This window comes from Pygocentrus nattereri, chromosome 9 (assembly GCF_015220715.1).
Source record: "Pygocentrus nattereri isolate fPygNat1 chromosome 9, fPygNat1.pri, whole genome shotgun sequence".
Taxonomy (NCBI): domain Eukaryota; kingdom Metazoa; phylum Chordata; class Actinopteri; order Characiformes; family Serrasalmidae; genus Pygocentrus; species Pygocentrus nattereri.
Window position 1 is genome coordinate 27,708,705 of NC_051219.1, and position 27,952 is coordinate 27,736,656.

The window sequence follows — 27,952 nt, forward strand, 5'->3', positions numbered from 1 at the left end:
TCATGAAATATTATAATCTCTTAGAAAAAAATACAATCACAATGTAATGAGACACATTTCTCACATTCGCGCACCACAAAACGTTTACAAAATATGTTTAGCACCATTTATGTTGACACACAGTAATTTAAAATAGAGATGAAAAAGAGAAAGAGATGGTTCAGGAGTGGAGGGCTTTTGCCATTAGAGGTCCGTAGCAGCTTATAGATCAGACATCGTTTGTTTTGATGTGTTATGCGTGATTTCACAAATCACTTGATCCAGTGTTTCTCAGTCTCGGCCCTGGAGTACCCTGGCACTGACACCTCACATTTTCTCAGATTTAACATGCTTGATTCGGGTCATGAAGGTATTTGCTGGTCATCAATCAGGTGTGTTACTGCTGGAAATCAGGAGGGTTTGAATTTGAATGCATTAAGCAGCATAATGACTGGGTGGGCAGCGGGGGCAATCACAGTGGATACTAACATACCTCAGTGGATAGCTTAAACCAACAACAAACAAATGGGACTGACGTATGTGTATCTACAACCTGTTATTCATTACGCAGCTTATCAATAGTAACCGCTTTCAGATGGATCCCTCAACATGATATCTTCAATACTTATAACTTTAAAATCTTAAATGAACAAATAAAATACTAAAATGTCTATTTTATACAAAACTGTACAGGTTCTTGGGAATCCATGTAACCTTCTCATTTGGCCAGCAGCGTGTCAGACAGCTAAATATAGCAACTAATTACTGAGATCTAAATAGGCAGTCTAACGTAAACATTTAGGTTAACGTCAGTGGGTGGAGTGGCATGACTCGGGGTCAGAAACTTGATTGTTCATAAAAATAGTAAACCAGCTAATTACACTGGCACTGAAGTGATTAATTTCCCTGTGGGGCATCCTATTAATCATATAACACCCTAGTATTTGCGACTGACAACGATTGTTTAGGAATCTATTCTCTGCATCATGAAATCTCATGAAATGTCACTGGAGGAAATATTTACACTGCAGTGGTATATAGATAATGATGACATTAGATTCAGCTTTTTTGAACTATTATGTTTAAAAATAGACATTGTTTTACATTTTCATCAGAAATTGATGGGTTACTTTCATGAATAAATCTGAAACGATTCTTATGTTCCAAAATCAATGAATTTTTGCACCCCAAGTGCTCAAGGACAGAGACTGGGAAATACTGGTCTAAACCGTACAGTATATATCGATACAGTCAAGCTTTTCTTCATATAAGTTAACAATATCAGTTAGAATCAATATAAAATGTAAAAAAAATAAACGAATATAAAGAAGAAGAAGAAGACAATGCCCTGTTGAAAAAGAAAGGACAATCAAACCAGGAAAGAATTATTTCCAATTTGTACAACCTTGGGCCTTGAAGCGTCTCTGTAACCAGACGGCTACTGGTCACCCCGATGGGTATCGGGGTCTGCCTTGTTTGCACACTCTTGGAGTCCATCCTTGAGCTGGGCCAGCTGTTGGCCATGGCTGGCTAGGGTGTTGTTGACCTGTGCAAGGTAGGTGTCTGAATGGCTCTCCAGCTCACCTCGGATCCTCTCCAGTTCATCAGCCAGCTCACCCAGGGTTCCGCACTCGCCCTCTACCTGGCTGACGCGGCTCTGGACGCCCATAATCTCTCGGTGGACGCCCAGTGCTGTGCTGCGGCATCCCTGCAACTCTCCGGTCAGCCTCCTCCTCAGACTCTGGAGCTCACCCTTCAGCTGAATCAACCGGCGCTCTCCGGCCCCCAACAGGTCCGTCTGATGGCCCACTAGGTCTCTTATTCCTTGCACCTGTGTGCTCAGCCGCTGCTCACTTTCCTGCCAGGTGGAGTTGGCCTGACCCACCTCCCGAGCAAAAAACTGAACAGAATCACGAAGTCCCTTCAACGTGCGATTTACAGAGTTTACATTGATCTTGAGAAGTGTGATCTCACCATGTAGGGAACCTTCCTGGTCTTCCTGGGCGAGCTGAGTCAGAAGACCTTGTAGTGTCCCATTGAGGCGGGCTAACATGTCTGAGTGAACATCTAACCGGTTGGACACCTTCTTCTCTACTTCTTTGCACTCGTTCACTTCTGTCTGAATGAGGGCAACTTCAGGGCTGGGCGCAGGAGAGCAAGCAGATGTGCAGAGAAGCTCAAGGTCTGTCAGCTGCTTCTGCAAACCATCCAGGCCAGCTTCCACCTGCCTCCGGATGTTGTCAATTTCCGTCTCCAGTGCTGGAACCACCTGACCTTCCAGTAGAGCTGGAGCTGTGGCATTGCTCAGCTCTTCCACTGCCACAAACAGTCGTTCTTCCAAGCTCTTCAGCTTATCATCCAGAAGGGTCTTAAACCCATCAAGGGATCCTACCGCTGTCCCAAGTACACCAAGCTCTCCCTGGCCCCGCTCGCTGGCATTAAGCCGACCTTCCATGTCCATCAGACGGACATCCAGCAGAGTCTCCAAGTGATGTGTCTGCTCGCTCAGTTCTACCTGCAACTGCCTCTGAGACTCTGTCAAGTCTTTGATCGTCTCCTCCAGCAGCTGCACGCGGTGGGACAGGCTGTTGACCTGGCCACAGCAGCTCTCGGTCACAGTAAGGCCCTGGATCTGAGTCTGGAGCTTACTCAGCTCCTTCCTTAGGCCTGTTTCACGGCCGTCCAATGACTGCTGTAGCTGTTCCTGCCCATTCAGGTGCTCTTTATGGCACTGCTGTTGTACCTGAGAGCAGGGGAAAGCATAGTGTTACCCATATGCATAAAATAATACATAGTTTCTTGTTTCTTATACAATAAAAATATATTTTACACCAGGTTTTCTGGACCTTGAATCCAGCTTGTGATCACTAGTAGTTAACTCTCAATGTAACTGATTGGCCACAGTGCCATACCTACCAGCGATTAAATATTCCAAGAAAAAGCAGGGTCCAGATTGATGACTATTCTAATTTAGACTACTTCTAGAACTGACTGGTTAGGATTTTAGGCTGAGGGAAGGCTTTTCACTAGGGCAACAACTAACAAGTATGTTACTATTATTCAATTAATTGTTTCATCTAACCATTATGAATTCTTTTGCTCCTCTCGCTTTGCCACCACTGTTATTCAAAGATCTGTCTGTGAAACAAGCAATTTCTTCTTTTATCATCAAAAAAATAACAGAATTTTTCCATAATCATTGTCATCAGCTAATAAACAACACTGTTTGCTATATGTTGCAACTCTAGGTAAGACAATCAAGCAGGTACGGGAAGATGTACAGTATTGTGTGAAAGTCTTAGGCACCTAAGACACATTTTCAAAATCTATTTATTTGTGTAGTATGTGTTTATTTGCTGAGAAAAGTGTTAATATTTGAATAAACATTTATAGAATATTAATTAATAATGATCATTATATATATATATATATATATATATATATATATATATATATATATATATATATATATATAGTGATTTTATGGATGTTAGTGTGTTTGTTTAACCATTTTCAAACCTCTCCTCGAGGAAGACCAATATTATATGTACAACCCCAATTCCAATGAAGTTGGGACGTTGTGTAAAACAAATAAAAACAGAATACGATGATTTGCAAATCCTTTTCAACCTATATTCAGTTGAATACACTAGAAAGACAAGATATTTAATGTTCAAACAGATAAACTATTGTTTTTTGCAAATATTCACTCATTTTGAATTTGATGCCTGCAACACGTTCCAAAGAAGTTGGGACAGGGGCAACAAAACACTGGGAAAGTTGAGGAACGCTCAAAAAACACCTGTTTGGACCATTCCACAGGTGAACAGGTTAATTGGAAAAAGGTGAGTGTCATGATTGGGTATAAAGGGAGCATCCCTGAAAGGCTCAGTCATTCACAAGCAAGGATGGGGCGAGGTTCACCACTTTGTGAACAATTGCATGAGCAAATAGTCCAACAGTTTAAGAACAACATTTCTCAATGTGCAATTTCAAGGAATTTAGGGATTTCATCATCTACAGTCCATAATATCATCAAAAGATTCAGAGAATCTGGAGAAATCTCTGCAAGTAAGCGGCAAGGCAGAAAACCAACATTGAATGCCCGTGACCTTCGATCCCTCAGACAGCACTGTGTTAAAAACCGACATCATTCTGTAACGGATATTACCACATGGGCTCAGGAACACTTCAGAAAACCATTGTCAGTGAACACAGTTCGTCGCTCTGTCTACAAGTGCAAGTTATAACTCTATATAAACACCACCCAGAAAAATTGACCCCTAAATGAGAATTCTACCCATTATGTTACCTGTCCAATTTGCTCATCGCAGTGGTTCTCCAGACTGGATAGCTTTCTCTCAAAGCCATCCAGGATCTCAGCCCTCACACCAGCCAGCCTGGCATCCAGAAGTTCCTCCAGCAGTGTCTGGCTTCCCCCAGTAGTAACAGGCCTCCCCACGGCTGCCTCCATCAGTTTCTTCAGCTGTCCGTCATGGTCCAACACCATGCCATGAATTTCGTCCAAAATGTTACTCTTGGCATGTAGCTCGTCCTTGACTTCTGTGACTCTGCCCACCAGCTCACCAAGCACAGGAAAACCCTCACTGCTGCCCAGGACATCGGGTGTGCCTTCAGGTATAACACCGAATCCCACAGAAGAGTCAGGTCGGCGGGGGGCACCCAGCAGGGTTGTCAGCATCTTGGTAGTGTCCTCACGGAGAGAGACACGAAGACGGTCCTCTAAGCCGGCTACCAAACCGTTCAGGGTATCCAGACCCTGAGACAGTCTCCTTAGGTCCTCTTCCATACGGTCCAGACGCTCGCCAGAGATGCCAGCCTTTGAGCCTGGATCAAACAGATAAGTGAGGGAAGATGAATAAGTCATAGAGTGAAACAATAGTCATGTCACCCTCTTATCTTCCCATAGTGTATTGCAATCTATCAGAATGAAACAAACTAGGGCTACAATGATGTGTATTATTCATTGATGATGCTAATTATTGAAAAAAAATGAGCATCTTGTGTTAAATAAAGCACTCTATAACAATCATTCCAACAAATTGCAATACACTACAGGAAGGGTTGAGGGCAATGTGGCCACTGTTCCATTGCACTACAATAGAGAAAATTATGCAAGCATAAATGTGAACTGAGATAAAGCCACAGAAAGTCTAATCAATTAGCTGATTACTTGAACAAATATAGTCATTGATTATTACATAAATAATAATTGATCACACAAGTCATAAAATCATAGAATCATTCTAACTGCTTACTAATGCTAACAAATATTTTTACAAAATCTTTTTTTCTTGCGATTTCAGGCTAGATTTGTTACAGCATTGGATTGGATTAAATTTAACTACCCCATCTAATCCAGCATTTTGTAATGAAATCAGCCCAATACCTTGTAATAGATCCATACCAACTCTAATATAAATAATCATAATATATATGTTTTACCATAACTTGTTTTTGGGCCTCCAGAAGGCAGATTTCCAGTTGGGATGGGTCTGTTGTGGGGGAAAGGGAAGGGTTTGCCAGGCTCCAGCCCTGACCCAGGGATGAGTGTGTGGTCTGGAGGGATTCTGGGCTGACCATGGGGAAAGCCCTTGAATGGAGGCCTGGGTCCTTGAACAGAGCCCTTAAATGGAGGAGTCATGCCATCTGAGCCAGACGCAGACCCATCAAGGCAGTTCTCTCCAGAGTGGCCTGGGCAGCAGCGCCATTCCAGCTCTGTCACTGTTTTGTAGCCAATCTTGTACTTAGGCTTGAAGAATGTCCGATACCTATAAGGACAAGAAGTTAAGAATCAATATGGTGGACTTTACAGGTTTCAAATTATTTGCAAACTCTTGATTTTAGTGTCCAGAATGATGAATGGAGCTGTAGAGAATTCCTTAAAAGCTCATCAAAAAAGAACTTATAAATAAATGGCCAGAATATATTATATTTGAAAAGTAGTGATCAAATTTAGAGGCAGTAAACTTGCATAACTTACAGTATATTATTTTTCTTATAATTCCTGCTGTTCATAAAACTTGAATGAACATTAAAAAGCCTTCTAGTTCATATATTAATTTCAACTATTTCTACTATTTCTCTCTAGACTAAGTTATAAAATGATGATTATTAATGTGACAAGTTATTCCAAACTTTTGAATGGTTCTTCAAAGGTTCTTTAGTAAATGCAATTGTTTTATATAGAACAACGAACACTCAGAACTCTCTGAATGCATACATGGTTGTTTGTGTGGTTAAAGGGTTCTTCTCTTCTTCTCTAAGTTTGCTGTATATGGTTCCTTATAGAACTTTTTATTAAATGGTTCTATATGTCACTAAAAAGGGTTCCACTATTGTTTCAAGTTATATAACATTATATAGAACCATGTTTGCCATGGCTGTACTCTGAATTTTATTTGAACCAGAAGAATGATGAATCTCATGATGATGATGATGATGATGATGATGATGAATCTCATCATTGTATAGAGCTCCACAAGCTCTACACAAAAGTATCTATTTAATCACATAGGAGTCAATGATGGGATTAAGACAGTGGGGGGATTAGGAGATTATGTGTACGGTGCAGGATTGCTGTTTAGGATTAGGAGATTACACAAGGGCGATGGGTGATGCTCTTGGAATAATGCAAATTAGGCAACTTTGTAATGACCAGTATCTGCACTTCTACCATTTATTTTCTCTGTTGAAAAGTTCTTGTTTGTTTCAAGTGGAAACTAGACATTCTTTCTCTTTTGTCACTTACTCTTGGGGAGAAAGGCATGGATAAGTGCCTATGGAGGATGATAAAATCTTATTAACAGAGAGAGAGAGAGAGAGAGAGAGAGTGGGGTTAAAAGTAAAACACCACAGTCTTGACAGAGTGGATTATAATGTCAGTGGATTCTAATGGAACGTTCTGTAGTTTGAAGAAAAATGGGTCACATAGTGATCTCTTCAAAAATGACCTACATTGGGCAGAAGCACACAGATCATGCAGAAACAGGAGCACTTAAGAAAAATCGCAGTACATAAGCAATAAACAGAAGGCCTTTGGTTGCTCTCTGTATTAGACCACTAGAGGGCAGCTGTAGCACATGATCTGAACAACATAACCATAAGAGTGAATCTGCGTCATGACACCACCAAGAACAGGTCTTAAATGATGTTAAAATGACAGACAGACAGACAGAATTATAGATATTATACACATATTCTGAGCAGCACTGAACAGGGTTGTACTTACATTAACACAGGGCATTTCTGTCCCCAGATGCACTTGGTGGTGTAATCTGCTTTGACATAAGTGGCCACTCCGTCTTGCATGGTACAGGTGATGTTCTTCTGGACAATGTAGGCACAGTAGTTTCTGTGAGAGAAGGGGGGGGGGGGGGGGGGGAGCTCTTTAGTGAAATCCCAAGATTTTCTTTTTCTTTTTCATTTTCTCCTGTATTTACCATCATTGGTCATGCACAGAGCATCATAGCTGTAATTTTTTATGACAACCAGCTTGAAGACAGTTCCATCAGCCAATCAGTATCATCAATATGTCAAATCTCTGTCTTTGTAGAGTGTACAGTCACGTAAAATTTACAACTCATTGGCTCAAATTTTGGAGCTGGAAGAAAAGTCCCAATGAAGCACGCATCTGGTGTACACAGAGCAGTGGCATCTTGGCAAGTGAAATGATCTTAAATCTAGTCAATATATTTAATATTTCTCATTTTGTGACTGTTATATGAACCCATTTCAATATTTTTATTAGGGCTGTCACAGTTAGCAATCACAGTTAATCACATCACTTTGTGCAGTCACTCGCAATTGATTGCATTTGTCTAATTTGCTCAAATCTAACCCCAAAGGAAGTTTTTTTTTCATTTTTTTGCTATATTAGTGCATCATCAAAATGAACTCACTACTTTCAATATTTAAATAACATTACTTTCATTGTGTTAACACAGAACCTGAGCATGAAAATTCCATGACTTTGACGGAGTGTACATAGTTTCCCATTTTCAAAGCCACATGCATCTCTTGCTGCCCTTTTGCAGCTCCAAAATAGAATTAGATATTTAGGTAAAATCTTTAGTGCTCTGCAGTAAAATAAATCTCTGCTGATCATTCAAACACAGTTTTAACAACGAATGGTCTTAAATGCTGGAGTTAATGTAGAACTGCTAATTCACACTTCAACCCTGAAGGTTGGTGTGCAGACTACTAGTCACCATAGCAATGCAGACAACATTCTCGTCTCGTAGCTAACAAAACTGCAAAGAGAGAGATTTAACACGAATGTTGATAATTTGGAGACACATTGACTTATTTGCAATTGTAATCTCTCCATTTGGTTACCTGAAATGTTTAATCTGCATCTGGAAACTCAAACATGAGTCACAAAGCTGAAATCACCAGCTACTTATTTGAATTTTCCTGTTCCATCTTAAATAGTTTTCTGGTAACTCAGGTGTCAGTTAAGTTGGAACAAAAAAAAAAAGAGTTGAGAGACATTTTACAAAGCCTGTTCTACTTTTGAGAAAAAGCTTCCTGCCAGAGATGTGAGAAAAGTGGCTATACCTGAGATAAAGCTTTAAGCAGAGCAAAGTAAGCCTGCATTTGTGTGTATATATTTTAGTTTATATTAGGAAATTAGCCAGCACATATTAAGACAAATTTCCAGACATGATAGTAAAACATTACTTCAATAAAACACACACAAAACGTTTTGGCTCTGAAAGTGGTTTGATTTTTATTGAAAGGACTGAATGGCCCTTCTTAACATTTGGATTGCCAACACCCTGGTATACAGTATATCATATGTATCATGTACACAGTCAGTGGCTCATCATATATGATTGTAGAATTTTGCTCTCAGTCAAATTTATATGTGTTTGCTGCTGGTCGATTTATCCATAGGTCTCCAGCAAGCACTAAATAACTAAATTTGCTAATGCTAATTCTCTCCAGGTCCTCCAATACACTGGTTACCACTGCTACACTCATATTAACATACACAGAAATCAGTACAGTAAATGACAAGGCAGTGCAGCACTGAGCGGAATGAAGAACAAAAGAGAAAAGACAGAGGAATAAATGCAAAAAGAACAGTCAATAACAGGATGTTCCCCTCCAGTCCAGGCAACGAGCAGGCCTAGAGGGACCAGACCTCACGGTCAGTGCTAAATGAGACACATCAGGCTGCACATCTGTCACATGCACACAAACATTTGAAACTTGATCAGTTATCACAGCGTGTCCAGCACTGCCTCATGCTCTCCACCTCCCACCACTCCAATAACAGATTAATTCATCAGGTTTAAGATGTGAATCGCAGCTATAGCAACTGTTAAATGTTATCTGGCCTCGACACAAAAACAGCTTGTACTGAAACGCTCCTGAGATCCACACACTTGAGATCCACAGCTGTCCCACGCAAGGCGAATGTCCAGCCAGTCCAAGACTGGAAATGTGCACAAGTTTGCTTGTGATGAGATTAAAAGGTCCTAAATCTCACGGAGCCTCGATATGTTAGTACTAAATACAGTAGAATTGCCAGTTACAACAAAAGGATTGTCCAACAAGCAGATTTACAAGGTCAGTCAGTCAAGACGTGTGTGCTGTCCATAGTTTGCTTGTTTTAAAAGTTGCATTGAAGACAATATCGTAGCTAAGAAATAACTGAAGCATATAGCTGCCATGCTAGAACACTGGTAAAATGTTGCAACTGTCTTGAGCTGCTAACAAGCAATAAGGGGTGGAGAAAGAGGGGTCAGGGCCCTGAGCTATGAGAACAATTTACACTGCTTCACAAAGACAGCTGTACCTGGATAAAACGGGCAGTACCGCAATGTAACTGATATCAAATAATTTTTATTGATGAGCATTTAAACACAATAAAAATGCTTTCATAAATGTTGAATTACATGGTCACCTGTGAAGATAAAAACCCATTTCACTGTTTTGGTAAGTCATACAGTTTTTCATATACATATATTCCATCAATGTTATTGGAAAAAAACATTCAGTGTGCAAAAACTGGGCCTCTAAAAAGCAACTGTGAAAAAGGGGTGACCAGATGTCCGCGTTTTCCAGGAAAAATCCATGTTTTGGTGGCCTGTCTCCAACTGGAGCTGTACCCAGAAATGTCCCCATTTTAACTGTGAATTAAAAACACTTTGGAAGGTCCTAGAATAGACCTGCAGCACAGCAGATGGACAGACGTCTCTTGTTTTGCTTGTTTTGGCCAACAGAGGGGGCTGGTGCTGCTATCTCCTAACCACTTTTACCACCTGCTCACTTAGTTTTAGAGTTAGAGTAGAGTTTGCTATGTAAAACTCAACCAGAACGTGGCAGGTGTAAAGTCCACAACATCACCAAAAATGCCTTTTCAAGGGATAATAAGCAGGGGTGAGTTATGAGTCTTGAATCATACTACCAGGTGATAGGTAGGCTGATTTGTATAGACATACAATCTACTTGAATGTACAATCTACCATCTACAAACCGTGCATCATTTAAAAAAAACTTTCAGCCATCTATATATGACATATGATAGCAGTCGTTTCTGTCTCTCCAAAAGTGCAGCCACAGGTCTCTTTATACTGACAAAATATTTTATTTAAATATGATTTATAGGCTCATACAACCCCTGAATCATTTGTAGTAAGCATATCCCCCTTAAAAAAATGTATAACCCTTTTTATTCAGTGAGTTTATTTCTGAAAAGCAACAGCAACAAATCTTGTGATGGGAATAGCAAAAAATCGTTTTATATGGGCTTACTGTAATTTACTCCTATGCATGCTGCTCAGAGTAATGTTAAGGTCAATCTCAGTTAGCAGCTTCTCTGCTCAAAATACATGAAACTGGAACTGTACTCTCTTTTCTACTTCATAGATCAAAACACTGGATATTATAATGATATATTGACTGCCGAACTGGAAATGTCACCAGGTTTCATTAGGAATCCAGTCACTTTAGGTTATTTGGCTTAGAACTGACTTATTTGACAGGAAAGGGCCATTTGATGGACAAATTACCCAACTACAGACTGTTGTTTTGCACGCTATATAAGGTCATTACACAGGCCATTTTCAAAATGTGGCTACAAGAAAAATCAGGCCTGCAGGACTCATATTGGTATGTGCATCAGCAAATATGTGAGAATATCTCATTTACTAGTTTCTTCATACTTCACAATGCTGGTAAATGCTTGAAATTTAAAAAGGGCCTGGCTCACAATCTCTGTACTTGTTCATCCCAAAGTGTTTGATGCTGTTGAGGTCAGGGCTTTGTGTGGGTCAGTCAAGTTCTTCCACACCAAATTCACCCAGCCATGCCTTTATGGACCTTGTTTTGTGCAGTGGTCAGTCATGCTGAAGCAGTAAAGGGCCTTCCCCAAATTGTTCCTACATGGATGGAAGCATACAACTGTCCAAAATGTCTTGGTCTGTTGAAGCATTAAGATTTCCCTTCACTGGAGCTAAGAGGTCCAACCCCTGAAAAACAACCCCATAGCATTATCCCTCCTCCACCAAACTTTACAGTTGGCACAGTGCAGTCAGGCAAGTAACTGCCAGTATAAAGCAGGCAGGACTGAAACATTCCTTGTAAATTCAGTGTGAATAGGAGGAGCTAAAGTGCTATAGGTTGGATAGGAGGATATATGTAAATGTGTTGACTAAGACATCTTGAAAACTATGTATTCAAAATGGCCCGTTTTTGCAGTGTAATTTTCAGATTTGGATTGTACGAATGGTACATTTTAAAACTTTTGCAATGCTTACATATGACATTATTTAAAAAAAGTAAGAAATATTTCACTTTCCATGATGTCAATCTTTTTAGCAATCTATGAGCAAGCAGTAATGCCAAACAAACTTAAATACAGAAGAGATGAAAGCAGCCGTTTAGCTTTTTGGCAGTGTCATTGCCATTCACCGATAAGGTCTTGGGAGAGGCTTGACGGCAGCTGTTTGTTGAGCAGTTGCCTGTCATGCTGTAACAGTACAGCTTTTATTCAAAAGCCAGGAGAGAGCTCAGGGCAGTGCATCATCTTAGATTCTAATCACAATGATAGGCTTTAAAGAGATCAGTGAAAAGTTAGGCTTATTCCTTTTTCTCCAAAAGTGGTTGATCAGCCATGACAGCGTTTGGTGTCTGAAGCTTGCTTCTTTAGTTTTGCACTGGTGCTACGAGGCTAATGTAGCTAACAAGTAATTGAAGCTTATTGACACATATTAGCAAAACACATACCTAAATTATCACACACTTGTCTCAAATAGTGTCAATCTACTAAGTAATCTCAAATAGACTGGAATATTACTTAACAACTTAATCTGGCTGTGTGATGATTTAGACATACACAGTGCTAACTGATGGCCATAAGCAACCAACACTTAGCTATATTAGCCTCATACTTTCGTCACAAAATCGAAGAAGAAAAAACCTCATGCACCAAACGTGGCCCGGCTAATCAGGTACATCTGGAGCAAAGTTGCACTCAAGTTGCACGATGCCTTGCAAAATGTCTTGCAATGGCTGGTCTTAAACCTAACTTGCTAACCATAAAAGCAATGAAACGAGATGAAAATATGCTAGGAATATGTGCTGTATATATCTGCTAAAGATAGGTAGTAAGGAAAAATAAGTCAATTGGACTGAGTACAAAATGAGCAACCACAGGTAGGCCACCCAGAAAACGCTGAGCAAAATGCCAATGGACCACCAGCTTTGCCATCAAAGGATAGCTTAAAACATCTTCCAATTAATAGCCATTGTGGACAAACTGTTAAAAGGGTTGTGCATAAACATGCCCTTCAGAGCAGTAGCACTACTGGCAAAGGATGCAGTCATGCATTAGAGTTTATCAAAAATGAATTTGACACTGCTCTGCTGCGTATTGCAGAACTTCAGAGTGGCCTAGCAAAGATGCATCATTTCACCAAAAAGTTCATTTTCATTTTTTATGTTTTGGCATCAGAAACAATCCCAAGTGGTTTGTTCTTTCTGTCAGCTCTGTGAATCTGAGAACTTCTCATAATGTAAACACCATTTACAACGTGTTGTATGTAAGCACTGAGTGAAGCCTGCTGAGGCAGTGAAAGCTAGCGACAGCTGAATGGGTTTACAGTCTGAAGAGAAGCATAGAGCCAGTGCGAGGCAGGAGAGCGCACATCTGGAGAGAGCTTATGACCTTCAGACGGAGAGTGACAGATCCAGATGTGGAACTGTCGCTACACCCCAAACACACAAACACAAACTGAGTCCCCGTTTAGTTGTGTCTGCCAATGTTGTTTGAGCTGCCAGTGACATTCAATCCAGGCAGGTGTCTGTAAAGCAGTGATGAGAAGCGCAGAAGGGAAATGGCTGAGAGAAAGACAGAGGGTTGAGTCTCATAGTAATACTTAGCTACAGTATTTATGACTGCTTTAAAGGAACAGTTTGGCAAAAAAAAAAAATTACACAATATTAGTTTCCAAAGTTTGTTTTTTCAGCCTTGCACTGGAGCCAAAAGGCTAATGTAACAAATAATGAAAGCTTATACACTGCTAGTTAGCATTAGTGTGCATTTGCCTCAGACCGAGTCAAGTTGGTGAAGGGTGAGTGAGATTTTCTGGTTTAAAGATGGAAAAACATCCCTCTGCTTATGAATGTGGCAGGAACTTTTGAAAAACTGCAATTGCGTTGGGGTGGATTTTAAGTGCAGGCTGTTTGAGGTTATGTTATATACATTATATACATAATACATTTGCCTCTTGGCTCCAATATAAAACTAAAACATCAGACACCAAAAATGTGGAACTTTTCCTTGAAGGGCTGCTCAATGTCCTCAAACCTGGTCTTCAGTTATAAACCATCCCAAGTGAGCAGATCCAATCAGGGTCATTTCAGATGTCACTTCGCCACTGGCACCCACTCCCAGTCACATTGGCTCCTGTTGTATCCCCTGAGTAGCCAGCTTCACAAAACAACACTGAATGACAGGTTCACGCGTTGCCAGGATTTTATGGGAAACAAGAGGCACATATAACATTCTGGGGATGTGTTTGGAGGACCTGAAGACACAAGGAGAACATTAGACGTCCAGACCCACTGCTAAGACCGCACAGCAAGAAAAAGAACGAGCGGCCCGTTGCTAGGCTCTCGGAAAGTTGAAAGAATGTATACGCTGAGTGGTAGTGGTGATGTTTTTCAGCTGTTCTTCACTAATTCTTAGCAGCTTATTTCTGGAAGTTTGAGGTGGTTTTGGGTTGTGAGGGAAAAGTGTAATGCATGAAGAATGAAGATGAGGTGGTGGAAGATGAGATGCTAAACCTCATCAAAAAGGGTGAAGAAAGCTGCACCTCACACCTCACACTCTACTCATGAACATCAAACCTGCCCTGGCTTCACTTTTGGCCTGGAGAAGTCTGCTTCCACTGTAAATATTTAAAGGATCAGGTTTCGGTCACCAAATCCCCTCCGGCTATCCCAGGAGAGAAAGAGAATTCCTTTTCAGTTTTTGTCAGGATGCCTTTCCCTCTTTTCTTCTTCTCTCCACCACCTCCACCAAAACAATCTTTCCTTCTGCCTGCTGTAGTGCCTTTGTCACCTCACTGCTACAGCTGCATAGTGTATTGTGAATTGTTATACCTTTGCAGTGCTGGTATTGCAATATGTACAAAAATAACCTAATTATGTGTATATTGCTGCGGTTGGAACAAAACCTTGTATCTCCAAAAATGCAACTTTATAGAACAAGGAAAAACATTCTTCGCTTTTAATGGAATTAAATGAAAAAATTATTTTTTCCAAGTAGTTTTGGACTATTTCTTTTTCTTCATAAAGTTTTGACACAACATAAAAGGCAACTACCTTTTACAAATTATGTCAAAAAAGGTTTTGTTGTGACAACAGTGATATATTCTGCTTGATTTTATGGAAATTCATCCAACCAAACATTTATCTATAGGGGTGGGAATCTCTCGGCACCTCACCATAAGATTCTATTTGAATTTAGTTACAGTAAAGAAAGAAGTGTATTATTATGCATATTACACGTCTGTTCATTACAATAAATGGTTACTGTTGACTGTAAAGTTTACAGTATAGCTCAGCCATCTTGCACTGCAATACAGTCGCTAAATATTTTGTCCAAGTCATGCAGCCCTACCCAAGTTTTCATCTCGCTCTGCTGAATAGTGATACTCACATGCTGATCCTTTCACCTGTTGCAGCTGTGATGTGATCATAGTCAGATTTATAATAGCAAACTTTAACAGTGGCTTATCTTAGCCGAGATTTGTCTCCAGGCTTTAATGGAACGTGCTTCTAAATGGTCGACGATTTCTACATGCCTGCCCGGTCAGCATGGGATGAGAGGTAAAAGAGGCCGCTAATGGGGCTTACCGAGAGATGTGATAGATACTCTCTCACTCTTCAATGTCTCACTTTCCTTTTCTCTCTCTATCAAACACCAGCATGACTGCTCTTTCATCAGCCACAGAGTTCAGGTCTTGGTCAAAGCCATCAGGCGAGCTTTACAGAGGACAGTCAGTCGCTATATAAATATAGAGGCTGAGGAGTGGGAGCCAAGAGAGAGCAGCTTTTTCAGGTCCATTAGACAGAGGAAAGAGAGAGAAAAGGCTGCGTACAGCAGTCAAACTACTGGATCTACTTAATGCATAAATCTACCACCGTATGCACAATAAAGGTTACAGAGGAGTTTGACGTCTGTTTGTTAGAACAGCCTCTTATTCTTTAAAGTAAAATCTAATCTTCTTTGATTATTTTGAAATAATAGAGTTTTATGTAGTATTTTATCAGTGCTAAAGATTCAAAATGTACCATTTATTCCCTTTACAGCCAGTATATGAAAACTAAGCTGAAAAAATAGCCTGATTTTAATAATGTTTTCTGTGGTGTCGCAAAAACCCACTCATTTACCCATCTGTTCGGTCTACTGCAGTTGAGCTCCATGCATTCGCGCTAAAGATATAAGAAGTGTTTCAGTCCTTAATGCTTTTTAATGAAGCAATCAGAACAGAGGTTGTTTACATGTAACAGTCTTAAAGGCACATGGAGGTTGGAAAATGGTCATGTAAAAATGACTGTTTTTGGTGAATAAAACCACAAATATTATGAGTGAAAAATTGAAACATGTCCCACTGTCATGGGTTCGTCATAAGAATGCACAACAATGCATAACAGGTGATAACAGCAACAGGTAACCCTTAGAAGTTCCAAGCCAAGGTTTCCATTCAGCTGTTGGATTATAAAATATATAAAATATTGGATTAACCACAACAAACTAAAACTGAATTAATGTTGCACAATTGTAAATTGTAAGATTGCATGAGCTTCATGCATAGAGCAGCTAAAAGAACATCTTATTTATTACATTTATAACCAAGCATAACATTTCAGAATATTTTATGCTAACAGTTATTGGCAGATTTCATTCGCTTTTTGGAATATTCCACTGTAGGTAGCCTTTTAGCAAACACTGCTTGCCTAGCGAGCAAACTACTGACCATTGCTGTACTAAACTACACATGTAGCTTGAAGCTTAGACTGAAGTGGCTATACTCTTAGGCTGCATTCACATCAGAGGGCTCATTGCTCAGTTTTGTTTGCTCAGAGTCAATCTTTTTTAGCTTGATTGCTCACATTCGTGTTGGTAAGGGGCTTAATTCTGTCATTAGTCTGAACAAATCTCTTTCCCAAAATCAATAATCAAATCAAATCATCAATGAACCATGAGCAACAAACAAACAAAGCAGCAAAACAAGCCTTTGCGCACATAACATGCTCTGAGTAGCTCTCAGCTGTTCATTATTAGAGCAAGATGAAGGCAATTAAGGGTCAGACGCTTTTGTACTATTTACTGGCACTGACTTCAGATTCATAACACTGAATTATGGTGCATGTGCAGTGAAAAAAGACACATGAATTCCAATCTGAGCATTTTCATTAAGGTTGCCTACATATCCGATCCAGGTCCACCAGTGGAAGTAGCTTGGGTCTAAATTGAAGACCTCAGATTTATGTGTCCACACAGCTCTGAAAACACCAAATGTGTTGAATCTACATTCTGAAGTTGAACTAACCAGAGCTTCATGCTCAGAGCAGCTGATAGAACATTAAAAGTTCTGAATATTTTATGTTAGCACAGCCAAACACAGACCTAAAACCTAGCATTTTCACTACTATTTCACACTGTGAACAGGACTCTAGTTCACCATTAGTGCTCAGTCACACGTGTTTGGGTTATCAAACACATTAGCCTGAGGATTGAGCCTGCATTCATGCAATCCTAGCCACATGCTAAACAGCAGGCCCTGCTCAATAGGGCAAAGGAAGTGACTAAACCCCTGTTTACTTAAAGTTTTAACTTGCTCAAGAAGGCCTGGCACAGCCATTCAGAGCCTCCATCCTAATGCTCCGTGCCTCCTAATCGACTTTAGTGAGGAAAATCCCTTCATTTTTTTTTTCCACCAGCACCATTCAGGAGCTATAAAACACTAGCAATTCTGCAAACTCTCAAGACTTGCATGCATGGGAACAGAAATGATTGATGCGGTTAGAAAGCATAGAGTAGGCCTGCAGAGACAGCCTGCGCAATGTTAAATCATAACTTAATTAGGGACCTTATTAGCTGTTTTTTTTCCAGTGTTACTCATGCTAGGCCAGAAGTGCTGAACTCTGGGCTAGGTTAATTCATATTAGTGCTGATTCACATGACGTTCCACAACTACAATGTTGCTTCGGTTTGTTGTTCTCACAGCTGTCAGGCTCACCAGAGGCTGCTAGCGCTAATGCCATGTTTTAGGGAATAATTAATCTTCTTGTGGGAGTTGGCTGATGGAAGGTGGTTTTGGAGTGATGGGTCTCCAGTGACAGAATCTGTCTGCAGTCCCTTATGTCATGACCTTCCTAAGCCAATGACCCCTTGGCCAATTCTTTAACAGCAGGCTGATATCCCACACGCTAACATGAGACTTCCTGTGAATGTGCCCTGAAGAACGAGGGCCTACAAGATTTCAGCCTTGATATGGCCACAATAGTCACTTGCAAATTAATGTTACATTACATAAGGTTGTATGTATTCAAATCAAATGTAAATATTAAAGGAAGTCCCCAAAAACCAGACACAAAAATAAATACATGAGGAAGGATCATGTAAAATTTGTGCGAAACACATACAATTTTGCACGATCCTGCCTCATATGTATGCATTTGAGGGAGGATTATGTACAATGTGGGTGAATCACATAAAAATGGGTGGATGACTATTCCAAGTTTTGCATGATCCTCCATCAAATGCGTGCATATGAGGGGAATGTTACTGTGTACATGGCTCATTTAGACTTGTTTGCCAGTTTAATACATAATATTTGTGCCTAAAAGTGATGCAAAGTTTTAGTACATCTAGCCCTGAATGTTTTATGGATGGTGCTACAGTATAAATACATTAGACAATTTGTTATAATCATGCATCATGCTGTTGATGATGTGATTACCCGTAATACACTACAGGCCTGTTTCCCAGAATCAGACTAGGCAAATTGAGCCCTAGACTAGACTTGCTGCACATGTTCTGTCAATTTGTGCTAACTAATTGAATATATGATTAAGTAGAACTGCCATTCAAGCCAGACTAGAATAAAAAGAGTAATGTGACTGAATATTTTTTAATATATATTTGAATAGATGTGAACAAAGGAAAAAAAAATCATGCTAATCATCATGTTGAGCATTGTCCAGCATTTACTAATGATTGCTGGAGGTAAAGGCAACAGACTGGGGTCATCGCTACTGTAAGTAAGATCTTAAATGGCCAGCAAACCTCAGCAAGTCCACATTTTTATTACACACTCCTATAAATCCTATGAATTACTCAGGCAATTTGCATTGTATTCCATGCAGTCAGTGAATAATAATAAAGTCTTGAATGGTTTGGTGAAAAATCAAGTTTTACATAATTTCACTTACCCCAGATGTACTAAATCAGCCAAGACATGTTTGCTATCCAAGCTTTGCTTTTTTACTATAGTCATTGAGGCTAGTGTGAATTAAACACTTGAAGTCTATAGGCACCCAAATCTTTTCTGTAAATACTACCCCAAAACTTCTCAACCCACTCATATCATATCCAGGTCTTTGTTAAAGTTGAAGGGATGTGTCAATTCAGTTTAGGACACAGTATGACAGTATGTGCAGCCGAACAGGTGTTGTGTGGAATTCCCCCGCTGAGTCTGACTCTGCACACATTAAACAGACATTTAAACGCTTCATTACGTTAGTGATTATAAATATGTATCTCCAGTTGTGGTTATGTGCAGGAGTCAGAATTAAACACAATACCTGTTCAGCCACATGGTGATGTTTTGGTCTTTTTTATAGTTCACAGCAAATCATACTGTGTCCTAAACCAGGGTTTCTCAACCACTGGGTTGAGGACAAGTGGGCCTCAAAGTAGCCCTTGGTGGTCCTTGGACCTATCCTGAGAGGGCCCAGTGGTCTGTAGTGGGCCTGTGATGGCATTTTGTCATTAAAATTAATGATAAAATAACTGACTTAACAAAAAATGTTTTCATACAATTCAACATTAATTCAAGTCTCACAATAACAGTGCAGAAAAGCAGCTTCATCAGTTTTTAGCTCTTTGAATCTAGAAACACCTGACGTTTCAGTTGTCCACTTGCACCAATATTCTGCTTGTTTATCATGCTCACTGATGCACATCACATATTGTAAGAGTGAGTAAGTAATATCTCCTTCCTAGACCACATCAATGAGTCTTCTAGTGTTTTTTTGGCAGTTCAGCATTCAGCACTAAACTACAGAAGCAAAAATGATCTTCCAAACTTGACTTTTCACAAACCTATTCCTATAAACTTCTATTCTAATGTATTGAACAAGGCAGCTGTCACATCAAGGGAAATTTCAACAGTGGGAACACGTATTTCACAGCACTCACCAAACACACTGATATATATATATATATATATATACCCCCGCGACCCTGACGGAGAAGCGGATTAGAAAATGGATGGATGGATGGATGGATATATATATATATATATATATATATATATATATATATATATATATATATATATATATATATATACACACTGTAACTAGAAGAGACTCTGTCTCCCCATCTGAGCTGTCAAACATTAGTGTAAACACTATTACCACAGCTGCACAAGAACTTCACTTGCACAGCTGCAGCACACTGATCTGTGAGTTTGTCATTAGTGAAGGCTGCCAGGCCAAAACAACATGCTTACTCTTGTCATCAGAAAGGTGATCTCCCTGATTTGCTTTGACATCAGAGACATGTTGGATGAGGAGTTATAGTAAGGAGAGCTGGCAGGCAGTCTGCTTCTTCACAGTGATAAACCTCTAACACAGCTGAACGTGATGTGTGGCAAGGCTTTGGCAGGAGCAGTGGGATGCTAATGCAAATAATTGTCTACACTAACAGATCATGAGTAAAATCTTGAGTGATACAGATATAAAACATAGTGATGCATCAATCGAATATAAAGGATCAGCATTGACACCAGCCTTTTTAAACGGACTGGATATCGGCCACACATGACCGATCTGCTACACTGTTTCTTAGATGCAGTGGTAAGATCTATAAAACTGGGAGGTAACATCACGATGCCATGCAATACCTGTGGGATGATAGACAAGAGCTACTCAAAGTTGCTAAGGGGGAACCTGCAGTATTTTAACCAGAGTCCTACACAAGAGACAATCAAAATCCACATGTAAATGGGCTCACACATGTTAAACACCCACCCAGTGATGCTCGAGTCTGCCAAAATGGACATGATGATATAAGCATAAACAAAAATGCAAAGAAAAAGAGAGAGAGCTACAATTTTGAAGGGGAGAAGTGCTGACAAATAGTAAATTGTTTGGTAAAGAAGTGAACAATGGAAGAAGGTATGGATAACAAACTGCGGTCAACTGTCAAATGCAGGCAACACAAAAAAGAAGAAGCGTCCAGATGTTAGTGGGAGTCGAAGCACCACCATTTCACTTTTAATAAAGAAACAAAGCTCCTTCACCAGAAAATGTGGTTGCTAAAAGAGAAAAAATTACATATATATAAAAAAATTAAACTTGTAAGATTAAACTTTAGGATCGATGTGTCAAACTGCACTACAGTCCCCAGCATGCCCTGCAACATCATGTGCATTTCTTCAACAACAAGCTAATGTCCAGTGGTAACACAAAAAGACACCAGGTCTAGTTTAAACAAATTGTCAGTTTAAAAAAAAAAAAAAAAAAAAAAACTACCTCCTGGGGCCATTTACAGAGGTTTATCAATTATCAGTAGCTAATGCAGTCTATTATTTTATATGAAACAATTATTTTTTGAATAGTTCAAATATTCAGAGCCTCTTTTGCTGTTCCAGATTTCTCATATTTTGACGAACAATGGCCGGTTGGGGTCATGGTAAAATGTTAAGTAAAAATTAGAGGGAACACAGCTGGTCCATGGATTTGTTGAGATTTTTTAATATTGAGTTTGACACCCCTGTTTTAGATGTCAGGTTTCACTTCTCATTGGTAGCAATTCAAGCCATTTTCCAATTCATTATAATTTTAATAGCAGTTTTTTACTAACGTGAATTAAAGTTTGATGCAATTGTTTTCTGTGGTTATTTAAAATTGAGATGCTGAAACTCTAATTAGCTCTTATTTATGATTTCCCTGATCTCAGGAACTCAGTTTACACCTAAAAATGAAATTTTCACTACTATTTCATTTTTAGTGTTTTTGTTTTGTGCAAAATTAGCCAAAATTGTCACTAACAAGCCCCAAACATTTTGGGAGTGTTATGATTGTTTTGGTAGTGACAAAATGGAATGTTTAATCATGTTTTTAAAATTTTAAATTTAAACTTTTAATTTTTTTTTTTTTTTCCTGTTTGTATCTACAGTGACTATTTGTTTCTAGCAGCATCTGAGCTCAGGACTAGCTTTCTCTCTAACCTATTGGTAACTAGCAAAGATACCTTCTCTAGATAGACAAAGCACTTTTTGTAAGTCTCTCTGGATTGTCTGAGTGTCTGCTAAATGCTGTAGATGTAAATGCAAATGTAATTTTTAAATCAAAACAAAATTAAAGTATCGGGTCACTCAAAGCAAAAAGATTTTAGTGTAAAGTAAAAGTCAGTTAAAATGTGTTTTGATCTCTGACTTTAGACCAGTTCGGTACAGCGATCCATATAATGATGAGTATGTAAGAATGGCCCTATGTTATTGTAGCTAATCAAAGCTTAGCAGGTTGGCCTAGTGAAGTTACCATGGTAACATTAGTTCACCTGCATAACAAAAAGAAAACACACCCATATTTAAAAAATTTGAAATGAATAATTCACTCTAAATGATCATATTAGGTTGATTAGAGTTTGTCCTGACATGCTGTAAAGCTTGTCCAGGTGTCTGGACAGGTGAATTGGTGTAAGTAGTACTGAAATTTTTCTGATATTTCTGATACAAATTATTGTGGATACTTGCAAGGCTGGCTACATATTTGATGTCTAGATTTCATGATATATTTTTATTCTGGATAATGTCAGTGTGATTTGATAAATAGGCTGATCTAGGGCTCAGAACCGGCCCCCACGTCCAACTTTAAATCTAAACCAGATATTTGTGCCTTTTACAAGCAGTAAAGTGTGCTGCTGACTGGAGCGGTCAGAGGTTTTGGGAAAAGGGTTCCAGCTTGGGAAACAGCCACACCACCTTATTCCACTACTGACTGGCAGTCCACCAGGTAAAGAATAGTATGCTTATAGATGTTTACACCTAGACTCACTATTAGTGGAAACTGTTCTCTGTGGATGACAGGTGCAGAACAGTGCCTCCACTGCTACAGTGGTTTTCATTAAAAAATGACTCAATCTCAAACACCTTGTATTTATTATACGGCCCGATTGATAGGTAAATTGTGACTGATGCCAAGTTTCTGTGAATAAAAATTCTTGTTACTGATAATACGTGTCTTCAGTGGTCATGACCCCCACGGACCCTCACAGAGCAGGTACTTTTTGGGTGGTGCATCATTCTCAGCAGTGAAGTAATACTGATCTAGTGGTGGTGGATTAGTGTGTGTTGTGCTGGTCTGAGTGGATCAGACACAGCAGTGCTGCTGGAGTTTTAAACACCTCAGTGTCACTGCTGGACTGAGAATAGTCCAACAACAACCAAAAATATCCAGCCAACAGCGTCCTGTGGGCAGCGTCCTATGACCACTGATGGAAGACGAGAGGATGACCAACACAAACTGTGCAGCAGCAGATGAGCTATCGTCTCTGACTTCATATCTACAAGGTGGACCAACAAGGTAGGAGTGTCTAATAGAGTGGACAGTGAGTGGACACTGTTTAAAAACTCCAGCAGCACTGCTCAGTCTGATCCACTCATAACAGGACAACACACACTAACACACCACCACCACATCAGTGTTACTGCAGTGCTGAGAATGATCCACCATATAATTAGTGTGTTCTAGCTTCCAAACCATTTTTAAATATGTTGAAAAATCAAATAACCTTCCTTTAAGCTCAAATAGTTGGCATAAATATCATAGCCTAGAATATTTTTTTTTACCATATGCCACAATCCAATATGTATGTAATAAGTTATTTTGCTAGTAAATTCATTAAATTCATTACATTTTTGTAAATATCAAGTGGAGCTTAATAAGGTCAGCAAGTTCATGCTGGTTTCCCCACCAAACTCATCATTCATCACTGCTACACTGTCCTCTCCTGACAGCAGAACAGTATGAAAAAGACCAAAAAAAGAGAAACAGGGAGGTTATAAAGCCGTGGATGGATGAAGAATGTGTGTCCACAGGGCAGACGGCCTGTTGCAAGGTTGCGGGCCGAGGGCTGCGGGTTAACACCCAAACAGCAGGTGAGCTGGAGAACTGTCTGAAAAAATACAGCTCATGAGAGCAAACCATGCAGGAAAGGAGAGGGAGAGGGAAAATAAGTGAGAAGAGAAAAGAGTGACTGCAAAAGCGCACTGAGAAAAGAGATGCTGAGTTGCATGCATCACTACCACTACCACTCAAATCCAAAATGAACAATATACCAATAAAGACATAATGACAATCCGCACATCCTCAAAAGACACGTCCTTCACCAAGTTTTCTCTTTGAATTCTCTTGCAACGCGCTGTCATCACATTCATCCTCTCGGGGAAGGGGTCCAAAGCACAGCCCACGTTACAAAGTGACCTTCCACACGTTGTATTCATTTCCACATTTCCACCAAAGAGATCTCCAAAGTCCAAGCTATTTTTGCAGTTTACTTTCAATTTCTGTGGTGAAATACTTACATTAAACACTTTGATTTTAAAAAGGAAAGTTTTTTTTTGTTATATGGGCCTTTAATGATATTTCTACCAGACTATAAGATGCATGTATGTTTTTGCTTGTAAAGGCACCATATATCATAAGAATAGATGCAAATAAACTTAAATACAGTAAAAAGTAACAAGGATTTCTTAGTTTGAAAAAAGTAGAAGTGCAAAGTGAGTTGTGAGTTAACAAATGATTGATTACCCAAATCCCATATTGGATTATGGCTAAAAATACTTGGCTTCCTCAAAGAGAGGATTAAACAAACACAGACATAATTGAAATAGTCTATTATCTCAATATTATGTGCATTTATCACAATATTAGTGTTTTCTGAGCTAATAAAACACAGACCACCCAGATAAACAGCTTTTCAAATCTAATTTCTTCAGTTGTCTAAAACGTTTCACAGTAGTGTCTCCGGACTTGATGAACACACTTGGATCAAAACTAAATTCAGTGCAGCTCTTTCTTCAGTGACAGTCTGCGCCATAATAAACTCGTTGAACCCGTCTCATACTTGCAGAGGCCCAGAGAAAGAACTGCACATGAACAAAGCCCACCATGGGTTAACACATTATCAGCTAACTGTCCAGACTACTCCTGCATGATGGGAACCATTCTGAGGACCGGAGGGAGAAAGGGGGACAGAATGAGACAGCATACAAAACAAACAGAGCTAGCTGGCTCAGAGACCAACACAGCAGAGTTTGCAAAGTTCTCAGTTCATACAGAGCTCAGAAGAAGTCCCAGGACTCTGAATACAACAATTAGCTTCTTTTTTATTACCTTCTATGAAAGTGTGTCACCTATTTATTCATATCCGTCAGAAAAGTTACAGCCGCCAGCAATAATGACCAGGTGTACTAAATGACTCTCAAAATGACTTCAGAAAGGCCTGGAAAAGTACTTAAACACTAGCGGGACAAACATTATTACTGCCAATTATTATTACTTTATTATTATTACTTTATAAATGTCAGTATTAAGGATGTAGTTTAGGTCAGCTTTAAGTCTTCTAGGCAGATTTTGAACATGTTCTGCCTCTTTCCACCACTTCAGTACATTTTCCACTCTTGATTTTGTAATTTTGGAACATCACAGACATTTTATTTCCAAGAGAGGATATTTTTGGTTTTCTTAGTTTTCTATTATCCATGATGTTAATACCATTTTGAGGCAGGTGTGTTGGATGGTTGGGTTGGGGATCTTTGGATTTGTGTCCACACATTTGTTGAGAAGTTACATTGGGATCAGATTTATAATTTCTAGCTAGCTTATTGCTCAGTTGGACTCCAAGTGTTGATTTATAAGTAATTCTTTAACTGAAATTATCTATTTTTGAACAAGGCAAAGCACCGTTTCCACATTACACTACCAAACCTAACTCTAAACAGCAAATCATGATAGAAGTGTCCCAAAATTCCTTATAAGCACTGTAAATACTGAATTCCACACTAAGGAGTGCTAGTTGTGTCCTGCAGGCAATATACCCTCTGTCACTTATGCGCATGCATGATTGCAGCCATTTAGGGATTATCTTAAATATCTAGTGTGGTCTGCAGTGTAAACACATGCATGTGTTCGGGTTAGGCTGTCTAAACCAAACCAGAGTGTCTGAAGACCCTTTAGATGAAAAACCAAATATATGCAACATTAAGTACATATAAATTCCCACGAACATGAGAGAGTTATGGACACATCTAGGCATGTTTCTGTTTTCTGAGGTGTTTGTCCATTTGTATGGCTGTAATGCTCTACCTAACCTTAAAGTGGAATTCCACCCATTTTTCAAAATTTCAGCACAGTGAAATTGTAAAAGATGTAAACAAAGTAAATCTGGGTGGTGTGACGTTAAATGTTCCTTTCTGGAGAAACTTTAAGGGTCATAATTGTTCACAGTGGGGGTGGTAGGAACCCAACGTATGAAGAGTTTAATGCTTCCAAAAGCTCCCTCACAGAAAGTTATTACTTGAAATGGTTATGAAAGCCAAAACACTCACCAAAGAAAGCTTGTTTTGTTAGGATTAACCGCTATTTTCCCATCATCAGCGTTACACATAAAAACTCACGAGACATGTTCAGGTTCACTGGTGGTTTTGAATAGTAAATATGCACTGTTAGAAATAAACGTACCATACAGGTACATAATTCATTCATTATGGTACAAACATAATGGAAAAGTAGATGTTTGTACCTTTTCATAACCAAATGTTTTAAATCAGAGCATTAAAATAAAAAGCCTGGAGGCGAAACAGGGGTGTGGAAACAATACAACTTAGAAAATTTCATTTCAGTGGATTCTGGTACAGTTATGTTCCCTGTCTTCAGGTACTGAGATGGACCCTTTTTCTGAGAGTGTAATGGATATATTTGTGGATGTAGACACAGTGACCCCTGGTTCCGATCACCACCACTGTAAAGAAATCTACTAAGAAATCTAATTTCTCTACAACAAATCATTTCACATCAAACCACTCTGAACAAATGAATTAAGAAGAATTAACCTCCTTCATAAGATCAGCTTCTATGATTGGCTTCTTATAAATTCTTAGCAATTAAAAATGCTGTTTTTTTTTAGTGGGGGGGGGTGCATTTTCCTTGTGGGGAGAACCCAGATATCATCCCAGGAACATAAAGCCCCGACAAAGAGGTAAATACAGGACCACACATGCGCACGCAAACACACACACACACACACACACACACAGAGAAAGCCTGGTTACTCACTTGTGGCGACTCATGGGCTTTCCAGGGTTGTAGTGCGGGTTTGCTCCAGCCTTGTACAGATTGTATCTGTAGGGGTTTCCATAAAAAGTTCCTTTGGCGTCCGCAAAAGTCAGAAGGAGTCCCAACAGAAAAGGTAACAGAGCCACCAAACAGCGTGCGTGCTTCATCTTTTGGCTGGGCCAAAGCAGGCCAAAAGCACAGAACCAGAGAAGAGCGGGATGAGGGAAAGTGTGGAGTTTTATTGTTGTTGTTGTTGTTGTTTTTCAAGTTAATTACTGTGAATTCCCTCAGTTTCTGGAAGAGAAGAGCTCCATTCGAAACGTCTGCTGCACCAGCACCATCCTGTCAACATCTGACAACTGACAGCAGTTTAAAAGAGGAGAGCAAGGAAATGTGTGAGAGAGGGGTGGTGGAGAGAAAGAGAGGTGCACTGAAAGAGAGAGAGAGAAGGAATATAGAAAACAGAAGGAGACACATAGACGACAGAGAGAGAGAGAGAGAGAGAGAGAGAGAGAGAGAGAGAGAGAGAGAGAGAGAGAGTGTAAGTAAATTAGTATGAGTACAACACATATAAAAAATTTGCATTGAGCCAAAGTGCTGCTTACAGCCTTTAAGCTTCTTATCACAGTAACACTGATCAGTAACACTCACACATTCAAGCCTGTTTGCTAATGACTACAGTGAAACAGATGAAACTGCTAAAGTGTTCTTGAGTACAAATTTGAGTTAAACTGAAAATGCAGAGGAGAAGATGCACAGAAAGCCCTGCTAGAATGAGTGAATGAGAGGAGTAGAGAAGGAAGGAGCAGGTACATACAGTGGAGCAGCAGCGTGATGTCTTTCTCTCTCGCACGCTCAG

At 39.5% G+C, this 27,952-nt stretch overlaps 1 protein-coding gene across 1 annotated transcript; it reads right to left on the reverse strand.

Moving 5' to 3' along the window:
- Positions 1 to 27,952, reverse strand: LOC108427744 (EMILIN-3). Its single transcript, XM_017698191.2, has 6 exons — positions 27,911 to 27,952; positions 27,094 to 27,523; positions 7,232 to 7,354; positions 5,446 to 5,771; positions 4,292 to 4,827; positions 1 to 2,722 (listed from the first exon to the last, which is right to left on the reverse strand). The coding sequence occupies exons 2-6, from the start codon at positions 27,258 to 27,260 to the stop codon at positions 1,418 to 1,420; spliced, it is 2,457 nt and encodes an 818-aa protein (XP_017553680.2). The 5' UTR covers positions 27,261 to 27,523; positions 27,911 to 27,952; the 3' UTR covers positions 1 to 1,417.

Bases quoted from the DNA above. Each gene is read 5' to 3' on its own strand.
- LOC108427744 (XM_017698191.2), bottom strand. From the start codon at position 27,260: ATGAAGCACGCACGCTGTTTGGTGGCTCTGTTACCTTTTCTGTTGGGA. The intron at 4,828-5,445 runs GTAAAACATATA...TGTTTGATCCAG, and splicing joins AGGCCCAAAAACAAGTTATG to GCTCAAAGGCTGGCATCTCT. The intron at 2,723-4,291 runs GTAACATAATGG...CCCTGCTCTCAG, and splicing joins GCGATGAGCAAATTGGACAG to GTACAACAGCAGTGCCATAA.